The sequence below is a fragment of the Dermacentor albipictus genome, chromosome 5 (assembly GCF_038994185.2).
Source record: "Dermacentor albipictus isolate Rhodes 1998 colony chromosome 5, USDA_Dalb.pri_finalv2, whole genome shotgun sequence".
Classification (NCBI taxonomy): domain Eukaryota; kingdom Metazoa; phylum Arthropoda; class Arachnida; order Ixodida; family Ixodidae; genus Dermacentor; species Dermacentor albipictus.
This window is the reverse complement of record NC_091825.1, coordinates 94,346,431-94,372,587: the sequence shown is the minus strand read 5'-3', so window position 1 is coordinate 94,372,587 and position 26,157 is coordinate 94,346,431. Positions and strand designations below refer to the sequence as shown.

General features: G+C 44.1%; 1 protein-coding gene across 4 annotated transcripts in view; it reads left to right on the top strand.

Moving 5' to 3' along the window:
- Nucleotides 1-26,157, top strand: part of LOC135897081 (CCHC-type zinc finger nucleic acid binding protein-like) — a 49,741-nt gene that overhangs the window by 16,623 nt on the left and 6,961 nt on the right. For 3 of the 4 annotated variants that reach the window (XM_065425660.2, XM_065425662.1, XM_065425661.1), the window contains exons 3-5: nt 1,485-1,610; nt 8,778-8,902; nt 25,637-25,815. In XM_065425660.2, the coding sequence (XP_065281732.1) occupies nt 1,485-1,610; nt 8,778-8,902; nt 25,637-25,815 (430 nt within the window). Of the gene's footprint in view, nt 1-1,484; nt 1,611-8,777; nt 8,903-9,840; nt 9,907-9,995; nt 10,063-12,896; nt 14,104-25,636; nt 25,816-26,157 lie in introns of those variants that run through there. The other variant, XM_065425663.2, reaches the window with a different exon arrangement.

Below are 26,157 nucleotides of genomic sequence, written 5' to 3'. Positions count from 1 at the left end.
GCCAAATAGCTTACACTCGGCTACGAGACATTGGTGGCATCTAGGAGTGATGGCCCACATTACTTCACCCGCAGCAGTGGAAGGTAGAGGGGGGAATCCGTCCTGCGGATGCGGTTCGTTGGCCGCTAATAGAGAGGTTCGAGGGGGCTTTGTGACACGGAAAGCTGCTATGAGATAGGAGAGATGGCACTGGAGGAGGTGGCCGCACGTTGGATGTGCGTTGCGCCGCCTAGCAACCGTCTGGACAGTCGCATCTGCGCCTCCAGGATGGGGGGGGGGGGGGGGAGGCTGGCTGTCGGGTCGGTTACCCCAAACAAACTGCATATATAGTACTGGTTCATTTAAAGGTGCATTGCATTGCAGAACGCTTCATTCGGGGCATCTATGACCCAAATTAGAAGCCGCGTGTGAACACTGCCTTGTAAGCTTCACTTTATATACGTTAAAACAGGGCACGTTGGATCTGCTGCAGTTTTCTCCCCAGGAAATTGAGCCGAAAATTGCATGCGTAGTGCACTCCGACACGATACTAAAACCACCTTTGCGACACATGTATGCTTTACCGCACAACAGCGTATGTTGTGGCAAAGCCAACTTTAAAAACCATGTGGCGAAGCTGTTTTAACAAACTGGCACTGTTGTTCAACACGTATTAGACCCTTGATCATTTTTATTACTAAGAAAACAGGCAAATGTTATTTCTACTTTGTTTAGGAGTCTCAATGTAATTTCTACATTAGTTTTCTGCTTTGGACACATTGAAAGAGGGTGCGTATTTGATTTAAGTGGCTGTGAGAATCGGGCAAATGCTGCTAAATGAATCAGCAGTTAGTGTTGGCATTTTTTATGCATCTCGTTTAATTCAGCCAACAGATTACTTTTGTAAATTTCGTCGGTTCTGTCGGGGTCGAATTAATGGAAATTGATTGTACTATATCAGAAACAAAACGTGTGAAGGTCTTTTCTTTTTTCTCCCCAGTAATAATAAAACACTCACAATCTTCGAACAAAATGATTATTGATGGTTTATGTGCACTTTGCATAAATTAAGCTTTGGATAAACTGAACACATTTTTCTGTCCCTTTGATTTCTGAAGCGTAATCTATTGTATGTTAGTATTTGTACACACCTATCAGCCAGCAAGATTGTTGAGCCTCTAGCTTCTGCACGAGGTGAGCCACAGTGTTTATTATTATACTACTACAAGGAGCAGCTCTGGCACAGCATTTCAAGTTTGCTTTCAGGATGTTATCAGGTGTTAGCCCCTGCTGTCCACCTAGCACACGCTGTCGCACAAGACTAACTCGCAATATTAACGGCCTTGTGTTGACGATGGCTGGGCAGCCACACCACTGATAAGGGTGTGCTCTTTTCTTGCTTGCAAGTTGCCACTGTTTTTTTCTGATGGGCCTGTCCAACACTTTGAACGGCAGGCATCTGCAACAGCTGTTTTGTCTCATGTTCTTCCTCCTGCAATGGTCAGAGAAGTGCTACAAGTGCAACCGGATAGGCCACTTTGCCAGGGACTGCAAGGAGGCCGAGGACCGGTGTTACCGCTGCAACGGCACTGGTCACATCTCCAAGGACTGCCAGCATGGCCCAGATGAAAGTGAGTGCCGTCCTCGCCTGCTAAATTCTCTCATATTTATTCACTTAGTTCTATACCTTCTGTGTCAATATGGAGCAGGCATAACATAATTTGAAAGGTGTTGACAGGTACAGTATACAGATGTTGGAGGAATGACTGAAGTTAAAAACATCTGGCACACAGAAAAAGCAATACAACCACAAGCAAATGTTGGAGAAATACAAGCCATGCAAAGAAATTTTCAAAGTGCAAGCTTTTAAACTTGCTCCCTGAGTACATTGTGGCTAGACAAAGCTGATGCAAACCAGACACATAGTGGCAGCTCCTAATTGAGCTTTAATGCTGATGAGAAGTGTATTTATATTTATATCATTATGCATGTACATTACATAGTGATGGATCAGCAGCTCAGTAAAGCATTGATGCTTTTGCATGGGGCACGGCACCAGCCTGTCTGCCATGAATGGTGAAAAGGACAAAATCCACATGCAGCATACAGCCTTCAGTATGAATTTCTTAAGAAAAAAAAGAATGCTGGGATCAACTTCGTGCTGCTTGTAAATAGTGAGTCAACACAAGCATAATTGATTTTATGTACCCTATGCACTCAAATTGTCCCATATATGCCATGAGATTATTTAAAGCACAAGAATCGCAAGAATGGAATGAATTGTAAATTGCCCTGAACAGCAATGACAGTACGCTATCATGTGTGCGAAGAACATTAAAGCAAGCAAGCTGCTATCACATCATTTCATCATTCCTCAATAAACTCGTGGAGGATGATTGGTGCCGTGTGTGTCTGGTTCCAATTCCTTGCCTTGTGTCATTCTGCACTCCTTGCTCTCATGGAGCTCTGACTAGTTTCAGCTTTTGTTTTGGATTCTCACTCCTTGAAGGTACACTAAAGAGAAGACTTTGAGCCAAATTACTAAATCGGCTTTCTTCAATAGCAAAAAAATCTACCCTTACTGTTGGAGGACGCTTGGTAAGCAAGAAAAGAGGCAAAAAAAAAAAATTCAACGATGCGAATTTTGAGCGCAGCTGTTTAGATGTTTTGAATTATGATGTATTGTGGCGAAGAATTTGATTCTGAATGACGGTGTGCTTTCTGCGGTGGCGCTGAGCCTCTGCTCGGGCAGCTCGTTTAGCAGCTGCGGCAGATGAAGCGCTTGACCAGTTGCATCACTCATTGTTCAGAAAGAACTGGCTAACACACTTTGTATTATGATTATATTGTCACGTGGTAGTGACAGTGAAGAATGACACAGTGTTGGGAACTGTGAGTGACAAATTTAACTCTTTATTTGGCGAACTTGTGCCCAGCAAAACAAGTATAACACTCAGGCACAACAATAGCGGCGAGCGGAGTTGGCGATCGTCGAAAATCTGATCTGTGGGTCAAGCACATTGGATTTTGTACATGACTCGTCGAAAGTTCCAATGCAATTGCTGGTGCCTGCATGGCTTCCAGAAAGTACTGCACTACACAGTTCGTGTTGCGCATACAATCAAATTACAAAAAGCTTTGGTGACAACAGCCATGGGATAGAACTATTTATAAGATTCGAGAAAATTCTGATACATGCAGGCACGTCGTGCACTGAGGGACATCATTTAACATGTTAGCCAGTGAAAAGCAGTGATTGAAGAAAGATTAAAGCAGTGAACAGACGGATGCACGGTACTCCGGCGCCATCTCACAGCGATTGTCGCAGAACACATCTTGCGTGGCACTGTTTTTCTTGCGCTTTCACCATACCCTCTTTCTTTGCTTTCTGCCTCATGGTTCTGCTGCACCCTCCTCCACTTTTCACCTCACGCTCTCTTCGCTGTCACCGCCTTTAATTCGCTGCTGTGCTCCGTGTTTCTCTTTCATCCTTTGCTGTTGGGCTTGTTCATTTGGTCATACCGACACTCACCGCAGGGACGGGTGCCCAAGAGCTGCTCTCTAAAAAGAAAGACCGGTGGTGACACCTCCTTTGCTGGAGCTTCGGTGCAAAATAAAAGAAAATAGAGCATTCACCATAATTTTCTTTACTAATCAACGTATTACCGCAAATTAAATGAAAATTGTTTCAAAAGAATATTTTATCCATCTAAAGTAATTCAGTGTTTCTTTTTAGTGTCCTTTAAGCTGCCTTAAAAAGTATGTGTATACTTTTTAAGAAAAAACTTGCTAACTGGGAGAATGTACGTTTCAAAGTTGCTAAAAAATTCAACAGACTCGACTGGAATTGACATCTACGTAAAGTGATGTGTTGTGGCATGAGATGCCGATCAGCACCTATCTGGTGGGGCCTGAGGGGCCCAAAACGCACATTGTCGTTTTTGAGGCTTCAGCAAGCTGATGTTTGCGCTGCTCGAGTTTGGCCTGGGTCAGCAGCTTCTTCGGGCATGCATTTTGGGGGGAAGTTTTGACGTGCCCACTTGGCGGCAATTGGGAATCTCTGCCAGAGCGAAACATGACACTGACATTTGAACAGCGTCACGTTTGGGTCATTTGGGTTATTCCTTAATAAAAGCATGCAGTACGCTTTCTACGCCACATGCGCTGTGAAATAGATAAGTGAAAATGCTTAATGCAATGGCCCCGGGCGGGTGAGTACTGTGAGAAAACTGCTGTTGAGGGCGACTACTGCTCTTAATCGCATGTGCCTCGCAGCTTTTCTTATTTACACAGGATCTACCGGCCGGAAAACATATCATGCGATAGCAGTTTGACGATTTACTGGACATTGGTGCGAAGAGATGTTTTCCGGAAGTGTATTAACCAGTAAAAAGGAAGTGTAAAAGTCTAATCCATTTATGACGAACTCGATAGTTCCGTGAAAAGTAGTTGTATCAGTAGTTCATTATATGTGGACTTGCCCTTCAATACGTACAAAAATTAACAAAACTGAAGCTGGCATCTGCAGTTATGATTTGTTTGGTTTGAAAACCATATTTTCAGTAGAGTGGAACCCCGGTTATACGTCCCGTGGTTTTGCGACAACCCGCGTTTTATGACGGATTAGCGCAGTCCCGGCGAAGTCCCCATGGAAGCAATGCATTAAAAACCCTGGTTATCCGACGCAATTTTACGCCTGACCCATGTTATACGATGACCGTCGTGAAGCGCGGGACAGAACGGTGGATGAAACAAAAGTGCCGCGGGTCTCTTTCTTAGCTCTGTCTCTCCGTACTCCTCGTCTCATCATTCGTTTCTCTCTCCCCTACCAGCAGCCGCCCGCGATGCCCGCTGTGCTAAAATAGCGCCTTTTCTTCTCCGCAATTTTCTCCCTCTCTTCTCAGTGGTGTTGCGTTGGGGCAGCGTTTCTCTCCTTCCAGTTTCCCAGCAGCAGACCGCCGACAAGGTAGTGCGGAGAGGCCTAGGTTTATCGCACGTGTTTTTCGTCGTAATCCTAGCGACCAGCGTTCAGCGGAGGTTTTGAGTTGTGTGGAGCAGCGCGATGCACGATGTCCCGAAAGCGGGCAGTTCTGTCGCTCAGCGATAAGTTGAATATTATCTAGGAAGCGGAAAAGTGGCATGGAGCCACAAAAGTCAGCATATATCCCAGGATCTTAAGATACCCGAATCTTCGCTTAAGACGATCCTGTCAAACAAAGAAGTGATATTGCAGGATGCCAACAAGTTCGGGCTCAAACGGAAAACGGCACAAGGTGGACAGCATGAAATGTTAGAAAAAGTTCTTGTCAAGTGGCTGCATCAAGCACGGAGCTCTGCGATCGACGTTGATGGCACCATTCTAAAAGGAAAGGTGGACCTTGTGGCATTGCGTCTGGGCATCGACGACTTTCAGGCATCGAACGGGTGGCTTGATTGCTTTAAAAAACGAAACAGGATTGTGTACAGCCGCTCCTGTGGAGAAAGCACTTCCATGGACGTTTCGACGGGGAACGAGTGGATGGAGTCGCTGCCAGAGATGATTGCAGCATACAAACCCTGCAACGTTTTCAACTCTGATGAGAGCGGTATTTTTTACCATATACAGCCCAAGCAAACCGTTGCGTTTTAAGGTGACAGCTGTCATGGTGGCAAGCATAGTAAAGAGTGTGTGACGGCACTATTCTGTGCTAACGAGGATGGTTCCGAGAGGCTGCCCATGCTCGTTGTTGGAAAGTTTGCAAAGCGACAGTGCTTTAAGAACTTGAAGACGCTGCCATGCAGCTGCAACAAGAAGGTGCGGATGACGTCTTCGCTCTTCAGCAATTTTTTGCAGCAGCTGGATAACAAAATGGGTGCTAAGGCGAGGAAAATATTGCACCGTTCCACCCACCCGATATGTCCAGTCTGAGGAACATAAAGGTAGTTTTTTTTTCTGCCCAACTGCACAAGCCGGCTGCAGCCACTGGATGCCGGCATCATTAAATGCATCAAGCAAGGGTACCGGAAGCGGTTAGTGCAGCGTCGGCTGGCGGCTATGGAGTGCAGCGAGTCGGAAAAAAAGATCACTGTGCTCGATGCCATGCATTTTATTGCCAGTTCGTGGAACACAGTGCCGCGAAGCACAATCGCTAACTTCTTCAAGCACTGTGGCTTTAAGCGAGAGACTGCCTCCTCTGCTGGGGACGCAACAACCACGAGGCCGATGCAGGCTTCGCCGACGACGAGTTCGAGGTATTAAACCTCACCACGACCTTTGCCGAGTACGTGGAGGCCGACGAGAACGTTGCGATCTGCAGCGAGGTGTCGCTGGATGATGCCATAGAGGAGGCTTTGCCTAGGGCCGACACTGCTGCAACATCAGACAAGGACAATGATGATGCCACAGATGCCGTGCCTGTGCCTGCCATGTTCGGCGAGGTGCTACAGCACATAAACGGCATCCTGAACATCGTCTGTTCACGCGCTGCTGCAGAGGACCTCCTTTTGGACGTTTCCCAACTGAAGCGAAAGCTCTTGGTTCACGGGTCAAACAAGGTCCAAAAGAAACTTACCGACCTTTTTAAAATTTCGCGCCAGCTGGTGGGAATTATGGCAGTGGGTAGTAAAGTGCCGTAAAGGTTCGTTTGAATAAAGCATGATTGGTACTTGTACTCAACATTAATTCTTATTGCATTTACTTTTTTGGTAATTTGGTTTTCCAAGCACTGCAGAGTATGTTAGTAGTTTACGTTAAAGTTTCTCGTAGAATCCGTCGCGCGAAATAAGTAGTATTATTATAGGCATAATTTATGTTCGGATTTTATGACACCCACATTTTATGGTGCTTTTTCACGGTCCCGAGAAAGTCGTATAATCAGGGTTCCACTACATATATCTTAATGTTTATTCATGGCACTTTATCGCATCAAGCTGCAAGTTTCCGTTAAAAAATGTCATTTCAAGAACGAAATGCAGCATCATAGCTATTTCAAAACTGCACCTGACCTGTTGTAATCACCTGCTATTTAAAAAATATAAGTGCAGTCACTGCCATTTTTAATGTAATTAGCATTCTTTGCCTACTTATATCTATTTAGCCTTTACGCAGACCCATTTTTCCAAATTGTCTACCTGCTTGGGCCACTAGATATGTGTTCATGGTTGTGATGCCGTCGGTGTAGTGACATCGTCGTCATTCTAGCTTCGTGATGTCTTTCGTCATGCAGTCGCTATCATGCACCCATTGTCATACCGTCGTCGTCATGCCATTGTGGTTGTGCCATCGTCGTCATTTCAGCTTCGTCATACCATCACTTGTCATGCTGTCGTCATTATACCATCACCATCATTTAATAATTGACATCTCATTGCTGGGAGGTCGTCGTCATGCTGACTCGATGAACTGATCCTTATATACCAGTTCACCATGGGTCCTCGCAGGAATTTTAACGTGATGTTTACCGCGAACCAATGCTGGAGATAGTGTGAGGTCACAGTGCATTGATGCAGCTCACAGCATTAAGCAATAGACATAAACAATAAGTGTTTCGAGCAGCATATCACAACTGGTATTCCAGTAGGTCTGCTAGGAAGCTATTGCTTGGGCTTGATAATCATCCTCTGATTGCTTCTGCCCAATTGTTAAAGTGAAAGTTTTTTTTTTTTTTTTGCCTCCCTTCTCGGCTTTGCCGTTAGTGCAGTGAAATGTGGTCATTATTGATGTATCTGGGTTCGTCATAAGTGGGTTCGCCTGTTGCTGTATTAGGTCTCATCTTTTTGTGTTCTTGATTGCGAATGTTGGTGCCGGGAAATTGTACGAAACTGGATCATATCGATGATGTTCTACTGTACATGTTTCACTTCAATGCGCTCATGTGGAACAAGTATTCCAAACAGTTATTTTTCGTTCGTTAAGAGCTCGTTAAATCCAACTCCAATGAACTGCAATGAAATGCCAACTGTAATGGGTGCTGTAAGAAGTCCAGAACAGCATATATATATACAAAAAAAACTTCCTTGCAAAAAATATGATTGAAATACAAATAGATGGGTTGCAAAAAGCTCACAGAAATAGGTGCTTTTGTACCGAAACTCTATCGCTTGCAAAAGATGACAAAGCTCCTTGATGTTTAAAATCTGCGTAATACCAGTGCATGACCTCTAAGATGTGGTGGTGCCTGTGGCATGCTGAAAATTTTCGAGGCCCTGTTCTGGCTGGAATTTGTGTGAGGAGGCACACGCACACACACAAATAGTAGCAGTGCTGCAGCTTCGTCAAATTGCTTCAGTAGATTACTGCGCTTGTCTGCGAGATTTTTCAACAGCTGCATTGCGACTGGTGTTTTGCATTATGACTGCTATAACTGGCACTAGTGTTATGTATAAATTGAATTCTGTGAGAGAGTAAATGGTAGTCAGACAAGACCTTATTACTATAAGCTGCCGGAGTGGCTACGGCTGTGGCATTGCACTGCTAAGCATGAGGTCATGGGATCAAATCCCGGCAGCACTTCGATGGGGGCAATATGCGAAAATACCCGGGTACCGTGCATTAGGTGCATGTTAATGAATCCAAGGTGGACAAAATTAATCCGGAGTCCTCCACTACGCCGTGCCTCATAATCAGATTGTGGTTTTGGCTCATAAGACGCCAGAATTTGTTATTATTATTACTTATATTCTGCTCTTCACTATAACTAGTCACGCTGTAAGTATTAATTTATAACCAAAGTGAAATTTTGGTGCACTTTGCCCTTAAGCATATGGGGGCAGTCATATAAGCACGGAACTCTTGCATCCTTTTCTTTTCCTCTGACCAGTGTCGTGCTACAACTGTGGCAAAATGGGCCACATTGCACGTGAGTGCAAGGAGCAGGAGAAGACGTGCTACATCTGCCACAAGCAGGGACACATCTCCAGGGATTGCGAGCAGGATGAGAGAAGGGTGAGCACTACAGTCATCTCTCCTGCTTTTAACTCTTGTCCATTGTCCTGCGTGTTTTGTTTGTCATGGAGGTGCAACCGCTATGCTCTCCGGTGTCTTGATTCCTATTTGCTGTGCCTGCCCCTTTGTGTACTTCCCTCCCTTTTTTTAACACCTTGCCACAATATGCCCATCATGAGGTCCCGGTGAACCTTGTGCACTGTGCATGATGTATGGCTGTGAACTCTTGTCTTTTTCAAGTGGCACTTTGTTGTTTGAGCTAAACAGCTGGGCTGTGTGCAGTGTTGCTGTGGCTCCTGTCACAAGGTAACAGCAGCTCCCGTACTGCAATATATGTGCTTCATCAGTATTTTGGTGTCTGCTGCCCCTGTCAACTGTTATCTGTCTGATTGGTGTTTGTGTTACTTGTGTCTGGCACTAAGACTTACTAAATATGGACACCTGAAAGATCCATTTTTCATGAGAGGTTCTAGAACACTTATTTCTCTTTACATGCAGTTTTGTTTGATCGCCAAGAAAGGTGAAAGTTTACTGTGGTGTAACGTTGCATTCTCCGGATGCTTGGCACATGTTGACACACATTGTAAGCAAGAAGAAAACCAGAAAGCATGAATCAATTTACATTAGTGTTCCAACATGCCGGACATGAAGCTGTGAGCTTACATTAAAATTTACCCTGCCAAGAGGCATCTTCGCATGGCAGTGAGGCTTTGGGATGCCTCTAGGGTTGGAAACTTGGAAGACATTCTAATATGACTTTACACATGTCAAACACTGCATTAACAGCACACTCAAAACTCCCCGTAACCAGAGTTCAGTGCGTGGACTAGTGAAGGCTGCTGCAGCTATTGCATGCATTCTCTGCCCGTACCGCACATTGTACTTTGCATGCCTCAAGCTCTGTTTGTAAGTTCATCTCCAGTTTTGTTTCACAATAGCGCGCACTAGCACAAGTGCTGTCCCACGCACCAAGGTGTCGGTTCACTCTGGCTGGGACTACTCAGGTACGCTCCGCTAGCACTTTCTGCCTCCCCCCCATATTTCGACACACTTGTTTTTCCTATCAGCCTAATTGAGCTTTGTCCTGCAATAGCATGCACTCGCCAGTCTGCTGTCTCGCTTACCACGGTGTCGGTTCACTCTGGCAGGCAGTGTTCCAGGTAGGCATCGGCAGCACCTTAACACCTGTACTGTCTCTGTGTGCCTTTCTGTCTGTCTTCACTTTCTTTGTAGCTTGAACTTTAGTCAGCATTTGACTTGTGTGCTACATTGAAGAGGATGCTGATGTAAATTGACGATGAAGCACTGGCCAAAAGAAAAAAAAAATGTGCTGATGTCTTCTGCTGCATATCTTGGGGATTTAAAGTAGCCATAGAAGTAACATTTCAGCCATATGATGAAACACGCATTTCAAATGACACATTCTGCCAGCTAGTAATATGACTGCAGATTTGCTACACCAATTCTGCACTGTGTGAACTGGCTTCAGGTTTGTGCAGAGCAAAGGGTAAGCCGCAGTTTGATGGGGGCAAAATGCAAAAACGCCCATGTCCAGTGCAGTGGGGGCACGTTAAAGATCCCCTGGCAGTCAAAATTAACCTGGAGTCCCCCACTACAGCGTGCCTCATAATCAAATCATTGTTTTGGCATGTAAAACTTCAGAATTCAGTTAGCAAGGTGTAAGGTAAAACTTACTGACAGTGTCGATGCCATGGGATGACTCCCCGGTCATAGGTCTACCATGTGAGAGGTGGCAATGCTTTTCTATGAGAAATGTGCACTGTTCCGGCTTCATTTTCTCTGGGCTCTGTAATGTGCAATGAATCATATGACGTGACTGTTTCTTCGTCAAACATTTGTCAGTGTGCAACTTCATGCAAAATCATTGAAGCAACATTATCTCAAGAGCTACTAGAAAGACATACTTTTGGCACACCATTCAATTGTCCCCGCATTACTAGCACTTTCGTTTGGAAGCACATACGTCTCCTTCCAAAACGGTACTTTTCGAGAGGGGAATTCGCAAAGCCACAGTCCTTCGAGTCAGAGAATGTGATCCTGCTCCAGGAACTAAAAGAAAAGTGCGAAAGGCTAGTTAAAATTATCTTTTTGTAGGCTACCACTTGCCAAAGTTGCGAAAAACAAGACTTTGGGGCTTCTCTTCTAGTGCAGGTAGTTGAGAGACATCAGGCGCAGTCTCTCTTCTCCCTAGAATGGTAGCCTTGCTCCACTGCCGAGTCGATTGAGCGGAAGGAGCATGACTGTGCGTCCAATTAGCTTTATAATTTTTCAGCCAGGCTAACTGTGCAGCACTCGAGTCTGCTGCATTTGTGAGAGACGTACACATTCATGAAAAATGTGAAGTTAACCAGCTGTGCCTATGCGTGACACTATGATCAGTGATCTTTTTGAGGGAAGCGCAAAGGTAGTGCCTATCTGGAAGCGCCTATAACGGCATTTGTTACACTGTGTCTGCACCGAAAGATTTGTATCGCACCATTTCGACTTACCTGCACTTCCTGAGCTAGTTTCGGAGGTGCTGCACTTTGCTATTCATTTTGCACAGTGCAGGCTTCGGGCAGGACACATTCAAGGGATTCCTTGCACTCCTTTGAGAGGTAGGGCAGGGCTTCTGCAGATGGTGTGGTGCCATGCCAGTTCTGCAAGAGCAAGAACTGGCACTCAACTGGCAAGAACCGATTACCGTATTTTTTCAATGCATAAGTCACTTCTTTTTTCTGAATTTTTCATTGGTGAGTTTTATTGAACTTATATACTTAAAGAAAAAAAAGAAACTGCTGCAAAATTGGATTGGATGCTATGGCCACGCAAAGTGCGTTGGGTTGGCGTTCTCAGGCAGTTGCTACGGGTTGTGTGAGTGCTATTAAGGTAGCGGGTTCTTCTCGTGATCGAGTTGCTGAGCACTGTGCGAGAAGGACAGAGGAGCAACGCAAGTGGCGGCAGGCTGACTGTTAGTCAACTGACTCTGAAGAAGTCGTCGCATCTGCAGATAACTTTCAAGATATGGTACGCACCGCCTCGCAAACTATGCAGTTGCTCCCAAAGTACAAGCCACCCTCCATATCGCGCTACCTTCCCGCTTTCCTCCCTCATGTGTGATTCGGCTCACCATTGCACCCTTTCACTCGAACATACAGCATACGGTGCAGAAGTACAATCTCATCATCCTTGGACTTTATATAGAACATCGCGGCGACCATGATGGCAGAAATGTGCCTAGAGTGTCCATATCATTGCTTGCGCACCACCCGCGTTCGCGAAGTGAAACATTTCTGTATATTGTTTTAATGACTTACTGAATGAACAGGTGCATATATATATATTTCGCATAAACTGCCATTTTGAGGGGGGTGTGACTTGTACACCGGAAAATATGATACTTCACAAAGTGAACAGACCTATCTACACTACAGTACAGCATGATCCCAGTGGTTCCCTGTGACTCCTCCCTAAAGCCTCATGAATTCCTTACTGTAAAACAAATGGGGACATCTGTATGAAGTGAAGCCCCTTTTGAAATAGTTGAGTGAGCAGAGACAAATTAAATAGACTTGCAATGTGCATTCAATAACTAAAGAGTTATGGCAGCTCATGATTGGTTGTTGCAAGCACAGTTCTGAAAGACAAACATTACATGGCTGCTCATGAGGTTATTGACCATGGGGGGAAATGGCATAATATGTAGTAGTCAAAATGGCCAGCGGTTAATTTTCTGTCTTCTTCTAAGTACTTGTGTGTGTTCTGTTTCTGGCAGGCCACAGCTTGGTCTCTTGCTCTGGCTTGCACACACATACATCCTGTGCTTGGCTTGTCCTCTTGCATGCCGCATGCTTTGTGGTGGCATTGATTGTGGTTGCTGATTTGATTTCGGGGGTGGATGGGGTGGATTTTGTTTGTTTTCCCGACTTTTCTTGAAAAAGGTTTTTTTTTTGTCCCCTCCTCACTTCATGACTTTGGCTCCCCCCCATTTCAGCGTCCCGAATGATGAGTTCGGGGGGCGGCAGGGTCGACTCTTTAGAAAACGGGAGCCCCCTCCAAGACGAACCACCGCCATCACCATAGGCCGCGACGGCGGCAGCGTTTTTCTCGTGCACAGAGCGGGAACGGAATTTCGCACACTTCCTCGTCCTTCCCCATCCCATGCGTGCCTCCCCCTGCTGCTTGTCCCAGCTGCTATGGAGAGATGGCGGCGTGTTGTTCTCCAGCTGCTGCCTTTCCCAGAAACTGAGCTCTCCTTCGTATCACCCTCGCTGTTGAAAATGCTCCTTGAGAATCTGTTCCCTACTTTCTAATTTTTGTTTGTTCTTTTGTGCATGGTATTAAGGGCAAGTTTGGAATAGTCTTTATTCCCTGAGTTAAGGTGCTGAAAGCTGGATGCATGTAATTGTGTTATGTAACATACACATTTTCTGAATGAGGCCTATCTTTTGTTTATATAATATTTTAACTGATTGATTGATTTATTTATTGATTCTTTATTGGCTTATCACATACATGTGAAGGGAAAAACCATTCAAGGATGGCTTGAGGGAGTCCTTCGCCCCCATGCTGGCATACTGGAACCAGTGAGACCAAAATAGATAATGTATTTGGAAAAAATTGTACAGAATTATATATTTGCAAGTTTTCAGCACCATAACTCGGAAAGTAGATATGTATTAAAAATATTTGGCCCAAGACCTTGCTCTTAAAAGGAGGCCCAGGTGTTCAATTTAGCCAAATGCTGCTGTAACTGCTTTTTTTAATTTGGCAGTTTTGTTTGTTCGAAAGGGTTAATTTTTATTGTTGCAGACTTGTAACCTTGCACTGTTGCGGTGTGGTTTTTCTAATTGTTTGGTTATTGTTTCCATTAATTTCGAGATGGAGTTCAATAGTTCCTAGTGCCAAAAAGAGGTGCAGTGTGTTTTGTTCTTTCTCTCCCCTCTGTACACCCCTCTCTCTCCCTTGCTTTCAGTTTCTTTCTTTTTGCTTCTAAGATTTAGATATTGTAGTTCTCTGTTAATGCCTGCACAAAGTTATTGGCTGCCTTTTTTTTCCTCGTCACTTGTTCGCTGTGTTGCACTGAGAAAAGACAAGCTGTGCGTTGTGGTTCGTTGGCTGTACATAAAGAAGCTATTTTCTTGTTTGCTCAGGTGATAAAATAAAGAGGGAGTGATAAAAAAAAAAGAAAATGAAGGGCAGTTTCGTTTTTTCTTTTTTTGCATGAGAGCAGTTGAAACTGTTCGTAGTTGTGGGCATGCTGATGTTTCTGTGCATGTATGGAGACATCCCATTGTATTAAAGCTTGAATTTCCTCCCCAACAGGCTTAGTAGCTCTTAGCCTGCAGCAGCACGCCACCCTATTCAAGCATGCGCACGAGTGAAGTAGGTGTGTCTCGAGCTACCTTCACAGCAATCCTACTGCAAGAGAGGTCTTGAATTAATGGCACACTGGAGGTGGTCAATCGATGCCTATGCATTGCATTCATTGGTCTCTTTGCACACAAAGAAAACGAATAGCCAACGGCACTAAAGTTGATGTCGCTGTGGCGCAAAGAGCGATGAGACCTGACACTGCAAGAGACATTTCTTCTTGCATGGTGTCTTTCACCATGATAAGAACTAACAACGCTAAGGCTAAAATGACAAGGGATATGGCCGCAATGCTAACTACCAGCAGGTTTATGCCTTTTAGAATGAAAACGTGCCTAGAACACAGACAATGCAAGTTTCTGAAAGCAGTGCGCACAAAATAAGCAAAACTAACAGATTAAAAAGAAAGCAGTGCTGCTGTCTTTATCAGTTAGGCAGTGTAGGCGGCCATCCCCCAATTCTGATGACTGTTAAAACATCGCTGTGAAATGAGGTTAAATACCCACCCATTTGCTAGCAATGCTCCTGCGAACACTTCAGACAGGTACAGTTCGTTAAAATGCGGCTGGGAACCTACAGAGTTGCTTTATGCTTTTGCTTGCCTGGGGCTTTTTCAAATTCCTGCAATTCTTGCATGTGAGAACCTGATAGCAGCTGTTCAGATTGCTTTTGACATGTAAAGCAATCGTTGCTGACTTGTGAACAGCAAGCAAAGAAAGCAAACATTAAAATACTAATACCAGAAAAACAAACTAAAATTATTCACATCAAGCCTTGTCATCACAGCTACTCATTGATGTGCAAGCACGTGTATTCGATTGTAAGAGGAGCGCTTGTGTCCAAACGCCAATACAATTGGCCATAGTGGAAGTTGTAAGAGGCAGACAGCGTATTGGTGCCAAGTCGTTGTCATGCATCATTAGCACTTGACAGTACAATTGTAAATGTTGAAAAGAGCATCTTTTAAAGCATTTTTATGTAATTCTTCATCATTACAAGCATTGTGACCTTATTCTATGCCCATCACCTTCAGGCACCGATTTTATCCAATTTGACCACACTTCTTTCATCTTGAGAACTGTGAAAACCATACAGCTGCAGAAGGGATTAAGGGCTGTCAGTTCTTGGATGAGTTTTGTCAAGTTCACAGAATGTGGGCTTTATCCGAGAACTCTTTACAGGAACATCAGATGCGATAACATCAATTATTCTATGCCTAGCATACCTTGAAGGAATCCAGCCACTTGAAGAATATGCCTGATGTAAAACATAAATAAAAACTATGAAAAAGTAAACCTGCTACATGAAAACATTGATAGGGAAAGCACTCGCATAACCGTGCACTTTCCAACTCGTTCTGCTAAAGCATTGTAAACGTACTATGTATTCAAACTTGCAGCACAGACCCAACTGGAACTGTTTCAATATGAATGCAACACATTTTAAATACTACTTTCATCAGTTGTTTTGATGAACTGCTGCGGCATGCACAATTGTGCACACAGCGATATGTATCGATTCTATGTTACAAGTGGTCAGTAAACCCCCCTGGTGGGAATTGGAATAATATAGCACATTTGCTTTTGAAAAGGCACATGTACACTCACACAAAGCAAATTGGTAAGTTTTACACAACCTGAAAACTGAAATTGGCATTGGATAGTACAGAAGTATAATTTGCTCATTTCCCATCGCTTTTAAATACACTCCATCTACCTGACATTTGTTCTCAAGATGTGTTTTTTAGGATGTTCATTCAGGCAATACTAGGAAACCGTCAAATGTGTGGTCAGCCAACAGCATCTGTAAAGACGTGACTGTGCCTATGAAAACCTGGACAGGTATCAACTCTAGCTGTATCACTCATTGTCAGAAGCCGATACAAAACACTCAAGGCGTTTGATCCTATTTACACGAACACACTAATTGTGGTTACGGGAGCTTGAAACAGAGTTTAATGCTGAATATATAAATGCTGTTAGTTTTTCCTTGTGATTGGGCATAACTGCAATAGGCTAGGTTCAGCTTAACCACAATTATGTTCACATGATGGGCATTACACAGAGTGTGTGCCTGAATGTTCCTAGGCCTTTTTTAGCACTATTTGTAGTCCAAACACCTTGATTCATTTATAAGGCAATGCTGGAACTCCAAGGCATGAAACCACCCAGCACATAATATAAGAATAATTGTTAATCCAAGTGCATATTGCAACTACATATCGGTCAGCATAAACAGTGATTGTGCTTATGGCTGAGCACTAAGGAGATGCATTTACTCGGTGAACTGTAAGATAATCTGTATCTATACTGATTGCAACATTATGTAATCACAAACATTTCACAAAGTAAATAATAGAATGAAATTAACTGTACCAAGCAAACATGTCCTAAGGGAGAGATGTGGAGTTCATCGTATTTGTTTGATGGCCTACGCCACGCGTGTTGTTCTTTTGTTTATAAAGGTTTTATGAAGTAACCTCTCGTACGTCGCTTCAGTGCTTCAGCTGGAATGATTCCTGGGGGTTCTTTCATTACTTGAGCGACCAGTCGTACCACAATCCTGGGCCTTGGTGAAATAACGTAGTCGTGCGGGTAGCATACACTGCTATGAACATCTTGTCCAAGTTTTGCTGTCGTATGTGGTGCGTCGAGCTCGCAAGCGGATTGCAAAGTTGCCTTTCTCTCAAACACTCTCTTTTCAACGGAAGGCCCTGTCCCCACTCTCTTCTGAACGCTTTATTTCATCATCGGACGTTTTATTTCATAATTCCCTTAGACGGCTGCTATTAGCTGATAGCTGACATCAAGCTGCGGTCGGCTACACGGCGTAGATACCACGGTTGCCATGGGGTGCTGCTACGAGTCCACCGGTTATGCACACTGTGGCTCGCTGAGGACAACCCTGTTTGGCTTATGTGTAGCGCGCCGTAGACACCAAAAGCGGAAGTTGTGACATCTAACATCCAAAATGAAATTTGAACTGTGTGCCACGGTGACATTCAGAAGGCAGAGTGTTGTGGGCACGCTCCACTGTGCCGTAGCCTTTGCAGTCCAAGGCATAGAAGGAGGAACTGGAGCACATTGGAGGCCGTGTTTGATTGCCAATAACTCCACTTTTGCCGAATGCATTGATGTACAATTTGTTGCAAAGAGTTTCTGAAATGGCCTATTTTTACTTCAAATGCCTTTCTCCACTTCGATGAAAAGTGGTTCAGGGCCCCTTCAATTGCCTAAGTGATCACATTTCACAAATTAGCATTTTGTTTACTTATTTTACTGCATACGTTGCAATTGTAAAATCAAGCAACTTTGTGCTAGATGCATGTCTGTGTCTGTGTAGTAGGAATACTGTGACTACAGTCAGTTTAGAGAAATATGCCCTCAAAAGCTTATGGGGTACACTCTGCATACGGCTAAGGCTGAAGGCAAGCTCCCATCCTAGCCACCCTCAGTAGCTCCATATCATGCCCCCAAACCGTAGTGCAGGTAAATAGCAAACTATGGCTGGTTTCGGCAAACAAGTCAAAGCGGCAGGATATATTAGCTAATTATTGCGATGAGCAGTAGAGTTAGCAATAAGCACTTAAAAAGGGACATCCACTCTGCAGCAGTAAAAAGGGGCTCTCAAATTGTCACATGTGGTCAGTCGGGCAACAAGCTCACTTGTGGGACAAACAGGTAATGGGTACAGTATTTCCTTGCAGCCAGAAAGAGTGTCCCCCTTAGGAATGCTTTTTTTATACCTTTTTACTTCTCTGAGGAATTGATGCCTTGTTTCTTTCCTGCGGGTCTGGTGGAAGTGCGATAAAAGCAGCAGTAGATGATGGAATAACCACTGGTCTGGTAACGTGGCAAGAGTATTGTACTTTTCAAGAAACTCGCATCCCTTGCATACGCATTGTGTCTTGAGATGCAGCCCAATGTTATTTGCAGCATGCTTGCAAAGGAGTACTCTAAGTGCTAGATTCGGAATGATTCGATGAATTAATAAGAAATCAACCTATACAGTTCGTAGATTGCATTGTCCTGTTTATCAATGCTCAAAATGATCTAAACCATGAATGAAAATCTGAATTGTCAAAATGTAAGGGTATGTTGAAGGCTAAATGTATAAGACGGGTAATGTTCAGTAACCTGCCAAGGGCACAAAAGTTTGTGATTGGTTGGACAATCTATTGATTCTTCTCTGGGCAAAGTCTCAACAGGAAAATCATGGATCACAAGGTCTTAAGACTAATGAAATATGGGTTAGAGCACTTATGGCAGGCATTACGGCAGCTTACCAGTCTTGTAAATTTATGTGTTGTGGACAACCGCACGTATTCACACTGATAGTACCCTCATCCCTCCCTCTCCTTTCTTTCATTTAACCCCGTCTTCCCCTGTGTAGGGTAGCAAACCTGACGTGCATCTGTGTGTTGTGGCAGCACTTGGTGTGGTCCGGGGATAAACAGTAGTAAATGATAGAATAACAGCCGATGTGATGCTAATAGGTAGCAAGAATATTGTACTTATTCAAAAATCTTGCATCCGCAGTGTGTTTTGAGATGATGAAGCTATGGACCACGCAGCGAGCAATGGAATGAAGAAAAAGATGGGCAGGACATTAGTACTTCATTGTCTAGGAGAATACAGAGTGGCATGTTATGTAATGTGGAGGGAAAATGACAAGTGGCCTGTTACACTAACAGTGGGCGCCGAGGTAGAGGATCTGGTAATGCGATTGATTAAGAAAGCTTACAGGCCTATGGTGGAATTGGCATATGCAAGACAACAGCAATAGAAAATCGCTGGGAGAGGCCCTTGATCTACAGCAGACAGTAGAAGCTGATAAGCTGATAAGCTGATAATTTTTAGCTTGTGCTGTCCTAATATTCACATGAAATGTACATGTCATGAACACTGACTGGCTTGGAACTCCACAGCCGCAAAATGAAATAAAAGAGAGAATTAAAGGAATGATCGGTGAAACCATGTTAGCCAAATCTTATATTGTGATTTGCTGTGCAAATAATGCGCCCGCTTCTTCAAGTAATCCAGCTAAAGTGACAGAATTGCTGTCCGCCACAAACAATCTCTGGATAATTTGCACATCCTGAAACACAAAATCAACAGAAGTCTACAACAAAATGTACGTAATGAAAGTGGTGGCACTTGAAACTGTAGCACTGATTGGTTGATTGCTGGATTGATTGAGTGAGTGGGTGGATGGATAGAAAAATATGGCTGTTGGGTTGCTCTGGACAAGGCGGACAGGTTGTTGGCAGGCAGGTCTGTGTTAACATCCTAATCGGCACAGTGCTCCATATTTTAACCTCCTGAGGTTCTTCAACTGCACCCAAAACTCCATTGGGAGAGCACTATATGTGTCAGACTAAGGTTGTCAGTTCAGCTTCCACTGGTAGCAAGTTATCTTTTCTTCTACTTTGAATTTCCTTCTCTTTTATAAAAATTTATAGGATCATCTCACATTCAACATTCTCCTTGAATTATTTTAATAGCACAATTTTTAAGAAATGTCGATTTTTTCTGTGCTTTTCTTGGCTTCATTTGCTAGGTCGATGTGGTTGCGACTTGGCTAGAAATTGAGCCCTTAGGTTCCCTTTGTTCGTCTCCCTTACAGCCACTGAGAGATAGGCTATGAGCAGCTCGTGGTGGCAAAATTTAAACAAGATAGACTCACACATTTTTGGTAATTGTTGGCGGTAGTGGAGATTTCACCAATAATACCAACACCCTTCCCTCATCTTTTAACCCTTTGAGGGTCGAATTATATTGAAGAAAACCTTCCCGGGTGGTCAAATTATTTTATTGCAGATATTGAATGTACAAGATTATAAAGTCGGGAATAAATAGTAAAAAAAATTAGGGAACAGTATTTTGGTGTCGGCATCACTCAGAACTGCAATATGTTCAATAGTATTTTAGAGTGTGGTACTTCTTGAAACACGAGTCTCCGCGCAGCCGCAGAGAGCGAGAATACCTCATGAGCGGCGGTGATAAACGAGCTAAAAGCCGTGCTAATCAAGATAGAAATCAACTTCCGCCGCCCCTGCGATAGCATGCCGACAAAGATAAAAATCACGTTTCGCGCGCCTCCATTGCGGCGGAACCGAAAGCGAGTTGCCGCTGAGAGCGAGAATACCCCGCGAGCGGCGGTTATAAACAAGCTAAGAGCAGCGCCAATCAAGATTGAAATCAACTTCCACAGCATTTGCAAGAGAGTGCCGACAAAGAGAAAAATGACGTTTCGCGCGCCTCCATTGCGATCACGCGGCGAAACCGAAACCGCAAAAGGGGTGTGACCGCAGTCTGTGCGACGCGCTGAAGCTTGAAGTCAGTTCTGTTTATCTCCCCAAGAAGGTAGCACAAATTTCAAACGCTTCTTGTAAGACCTAAGAGGTGGCAGCACCTCCCAGTAAGCGTGCATCGTCATTATGGCGCGAAATTTCAAACGGAGGGTCGAAACCGTACCCGTACGGCGAAGACCTTGCGGGACAGAAAACCGCCGCCGTACATGTACGGCTAAAACCGTCAAAGGTTTAAGTATTTTTACATTGCCCTTTTTCCTAATGGCGTTTTTTACTGGTCGATCTGGAGCAGCCGGCAAAATCCTCGAGCGAGTGCTCTGGTTCCACAAATCCGAATCGGCCAGCGGAGCGCAGTAATGCTCCGCGGGGATCACACAGGAAGTCTGCGCAACCGTCACACAAACCGGTTCCGGAAACCATGCCCGACTTTCGCACTGTTCAATTCCACGGGAACCAAAGTTGCCGTCCCCTGTGCGTATTTTGAGCCTGACAGTCGTAGAGTCCGTCATTTCTATGCAGCACCCGCAAGGATTGTGCATGGACAAGATACATAGGAGGCTTCGTGCAGCACCTGCGTCACCTCGCAATCAATCAATCAATCAATCAATCAGTCAATCAATTCAGTGTCAAAGACACTTGGTAGGTACAGACAAAAAGCTATCTATCAGGCTTGACGAGGTCTGCACCCCCAAGTACTGGCAGACAAGGTGCATAACAAATGCAGCACGCCAACAGAAATAAACCGAACAGTGTACAGAAGTCAGGTGTATTTTTTGTACGGTCTTAAATTGGCTGCTATTGTCATAGCAGCTGATTCCAAGCTGAATCGCTGTCATCCAAGCTCTCATTGCTGAACACGAACTCTACAGTAGCACCGAATGCAGCCACATTGCGAAGCAACACAGTGTTGTGCGTACCCACCAGGTACGGACTTCGCTTGAAGACGGAAGTGACGCGAGCTATTTCCGCCTGATTCCGTGCCTTGGTGGCGGAGCAAGTGAGAGCGATCCGGCGCAGAGCGAGTTGATCCGAAATGACCAGCGGAAAGCACGAACCCGCTCCAGATCGACCAGTGCAATTATTATCCTGCTTCGAATCGACCAGTGAGAAATGCCATAATTAACGGCAGCAGTAGTGACTATTGAAAGAAGTGCCGACTACACATTGTTGCATGCCATAATGGAAAGCAGTGTCATTGTAGAAGCTACATTAACATTCATTTACCTCGTAAAACTTAGTAACCGTATGCATACAACCTTTTTCAGTAGAAGCGAAGCCACTGTCAACCATTATCCTTGCTTCACTCTGGAATATGGCTGCCACCTCTCCCGTTTTCACCTAGAACAGCTGTGGTATTTGTTTATTTGCAACTGTATATTTTTTAAGTGCTGCCAGTTGCCAGTATAACATCCCAATCTGCCTAGACTTGATAGATATTAAATCCAGGTTTAAAAAATTAACCAAAAACTTCTCTATCCGTTTGGTAGGCATATCAAATTAGAAATAAATGAACTATTTTATCAAGGCGAAATCCATAAGCAATGGCTCGTATACCCTTAAGGTGGTGTCTAGTCGAGTAACCCCGTAAGCAAGCAACAATGCAATGGCTCATACATTTATTGAAATCACCCATACAGCACAAACAGCATATGTTTCAATGAAAAACAAGCTCAAAACAAGCATACGAACAATCAATAAAACATTGCATATTCCCCTAGGAAGTATGTTACGGCCGAGGATGCTTGCCAAGCGAGAAATGAGGTGCGACATGCGATGTGGCAGGAGCAAGGCGTTCGACTGCGAGTGCTGCTTTCCCCTGCTGAGAGGATGTACCGTAAAGTGGAAGAGGACTGTCATTTGCGGGAGGCTGACCACGAAGCCACAAAGCCACAGCTAAGCATCGAAAATGAGCCAAAGAAGCCTAACTGCGAAAGCAGCAACGCGACGATGCGAAATGGCAACGTGGAGAGGTGGCCAAAGCTCTCAGACAGTTGCTTGCCACACGTGTACTTCACACTGCAGCTCGTTATGTCTTAGCCTGAGCCCTCTGATCTTATAACAATGCATTACCAAGTGTGCAGTAGGCTTTTGCCTTCACATGTTACAGGAGTTTAACATGCTGCCGAACTTTTTTCCTGTGCTTCTGCAATCTTAGCGGAGGAGCACAGTGGCTTCATTTCACTACGCATGTGTAGTCCTTGAAATAATGTTGCTTGCCAGTTCTGTTTCATTTTCGAGTTGTGCAAGTTAGGTTGTTTTTCCTCACTTGAATGCGTAGTACCTCTTTATTAAGAATCTAGATCCACGAAATGTCTCCCACTCTTCTTTCACTGTAGTTTATTATCCTTGTGACAGTGGTGGCTACACAATTCTGTAGTGTCCAGATGACTTCCTGTTACATTTACGCTGCTCAAAACCACCTGGAGAGTGATGCAAACTCTGTATTCCCTGTGACAACCTCAGAATACAGCACAAGCTTGGCCCACAGAGCTTGCCCTGTGCGCCTCCAAAAAATAGTACCAGCGGAATGCCAACATTAAACAAAGTTGGCCTTTGGTGTGAAGTCTCGAAAATTAGCAAATTTAATTGGCCTGCTCACCTGTACAACTTGTATTTGCATGGAATTCTTTGTTGTCACTAACTATGGCATTCATCTTTCAGAAATTTATAGTGCCAGAAGCTCTACGAATGTGACACAGCACAGCGAAGACTTCACAGCACTGAACGTTCAAGTGGTCTTGCTTGTTTTTGACAGTGGTTGTGGAAACTGATTTAAAAACTGGTCATGCCTTAATATGCCAAACTTTTCTAGCAGTTAGAAGTCGATTGAAGACTCTTCACTACAAATGCTGTGCATACGCTATGCATGTGTGCTACAAATAATGCACATGCTACATGCTGCCTTGGAAAACCAGTGATTGGTGCAATGGAGGTAGCAAAACATGTGACAGAAGCAGGTATATTACTATGCCCTAATAATTACCTTGCAGCTGTCACCTTATTTTTACTGTAGGAAAAAGTTGCCTCCAAGCATGAGATTGCCAACTTATATAAAGTTAGTTGTAAAGTATTTATGCCTTTCTCAAATAATGATGCCTTGGCCTCATGAGTGGAAACACTGTTGTTGCATTATCTTGAAAACAAAACAGGATATGCAAATTGTTTTTTAAGTCATTGGCAAGCGCAGTCACAGGCCCTGCAATATACAGACTTTGTGTGAAATTTCGAAATCCACTGTGTAGTTGTGTACCTGAAGGTTCAGGGACATAGTTTGGCTCGGAACGTCAACATCCAAGTCCCTGGGTGTTCATTTTTGCTTATTATTTGTCAGTTATTTCTTTGCAGTAATGTCATTTCGTTTTTCTCTTCATTTTCCTTGTTTAAATTCCTTTGTGGTGACCTGTCACAACAGTTTAATGAACTAGCAGTGCTATTTTTGCCTATGTGCTCTCTCGCAAATCTTGGCGTCCACTGTAAAAGACCTGCAGTGTTTAAAGGAGTACTGACATGATGTTCCTGACTTGACTTTTTTTGTTTGCATTGAAAGAAGGTCCGTACCCTCTAAGCCTTAGAAAAATACTGTCAAGTGTCTAAGTGCCCTATATAATCTACTATAATATTTATTTCGATAAACCTGTTCTAGTTTTAATGCCCAGGAGGTGGGTACGTCATAACGTCATGACACATTGGCTTGCTCTGTACTTGTGATCACTGTGGCTACAAGTGACCACAGTCAGAAGTAGTGAGTGAAATGCTTTTGTTAACTTTTTGCGACACCATCATAAGCAGCCACATTGCTGCACAATGTCAGCAAATTTCGCTCTGTGCCATGATGTCACAATAAATGTCAAATGACACCAGGCAGAGCTACAGAATGACCGCTGCCTGGAAGCATTCTGTGGTGCAGGAAAAGAAGTGTTAAAAAATGGTGTTTACCCGTAGTAATGACCACGCATTCAGAAATTGAAATTAACGGTCCTTACCAACTAAAGCAGCAGAAATTCGAGTCCTCCATTTCAAAATTTTGAAAATTAACTTCTGAGCAAGCTTTACCAACGAATTTAAATATCTTATATGTGTTTAACAACTTTCGCACTTGCAGAGTGTCATCTCTTTACATGTATGAGGTAGCATTTGAGGTAGCATATGAGGTAGCACGTGGTAGCATTTTCATACCTCTGAGAATACGTGTTGGTATTCCTTTAAGTATTGCAGATAACAGGGTGTGTGGATGTTGCAGGGCACAGTAATTCGCTTGAAATTCAAAGGCAATACTCGATGTGTCAGACTACATTTGTATTTTCCATGTGCGCCTTGCACTGCAAAGTGCTCGAAAAACTTAGCGACTGTTGTGGCAGTGTCAAGTTGGGCCTCTTGTGCAATGCTTCTTGGCAACATGATTACAGGGTAGCTTGAATGTGGGTCAGTGTTAACATGTTGCGGGTCGCAGCTGTGGACCAGGAGTGTGCAATAAGAGATAAGTGCCACGCATGCAAAAAAAAGTGGGAAAGAGTATGTTTTTATCTCTACGTTGTCCTGAGAAAATACTATGTTTTTTGTGTTTGAAGATACTTTGTGTAGGTGGGAAATCTCAGTCCTTTTCACCTGAAGATCTGAGGGAGCCTGTTGGTTCGGTTACATTGTGCTCCTTTTGGTACCATGCATCAGGTGCAGTGTCAGACGCAGAAGGCATACGTTGTGACAGGACTTTCTAGTACTACTAAGAATTCAGTAAAGCTCAGCAGAACTACAAACTCAGCCAAAGTGTCATGTTTTTATGCTAGCTTGTGAAGTATTGTATGTGTACCTAATTTGCAGCGCCCTTGCACAGTGGTGCTTTTCCATAAATATTTGCTGAAGGAGACTGCACAAGAGGCTATTCCCTCCATCACTAGAATCTTGCATTTTTTTTCTTTTTTTGTTAGTTTGCGCTATCCTCATTTTGTGTTTGCCTCAGTTTTGTTTCTCTTTTGTGTTTGTTTTGTTGCCTTTCTTCTCCTGTGTTTGGGACTCATTCGAAAGCGCTGCTCTCCCCTCCTCCCCACAAGAGTGGTGCTGGCCTGTCTCTCCAGTGCTACCTGTGCGGCAAGCTGGGCCACATCTCCCGAGACTGCCCCAACAGCGAGCGGGATGACCGTAAGTGCTACAACTGCGGACACCTGGGACACATCAGCCGGGACTGCCCCGAAGCAGGAGGCAACGACGCGGTCACCGACGTCTGCTACCGGTGAGAGGTCCCCCCCTCTTTCTCTCTTTCTCTCTCTCTCTCTCTTCACATAAAAAATTTCCTTTTGCCATGCTGTCTGCTGACACCAATCCTGTGTGCTTTCCAGCTATGACTCAAAATCCCTTGTGCCTAAAGGTAATGAGAGCTATAACTACTGGTTCAGCTAGCATAACATTTCACAGAGGTGACAGACAGCACTAATCAGTTCTGAAGAAGCCTGGAAGGTAGAGGAAGAATTATGAAAAAGAAAATTTGTCATCCGCCCAACAGTAGCTGCAGCAGCAAAGGAAACTTATACAGGTTTCTCAAAAAGAAAGCCTCACAGTTAAAGAAAACGTCTGT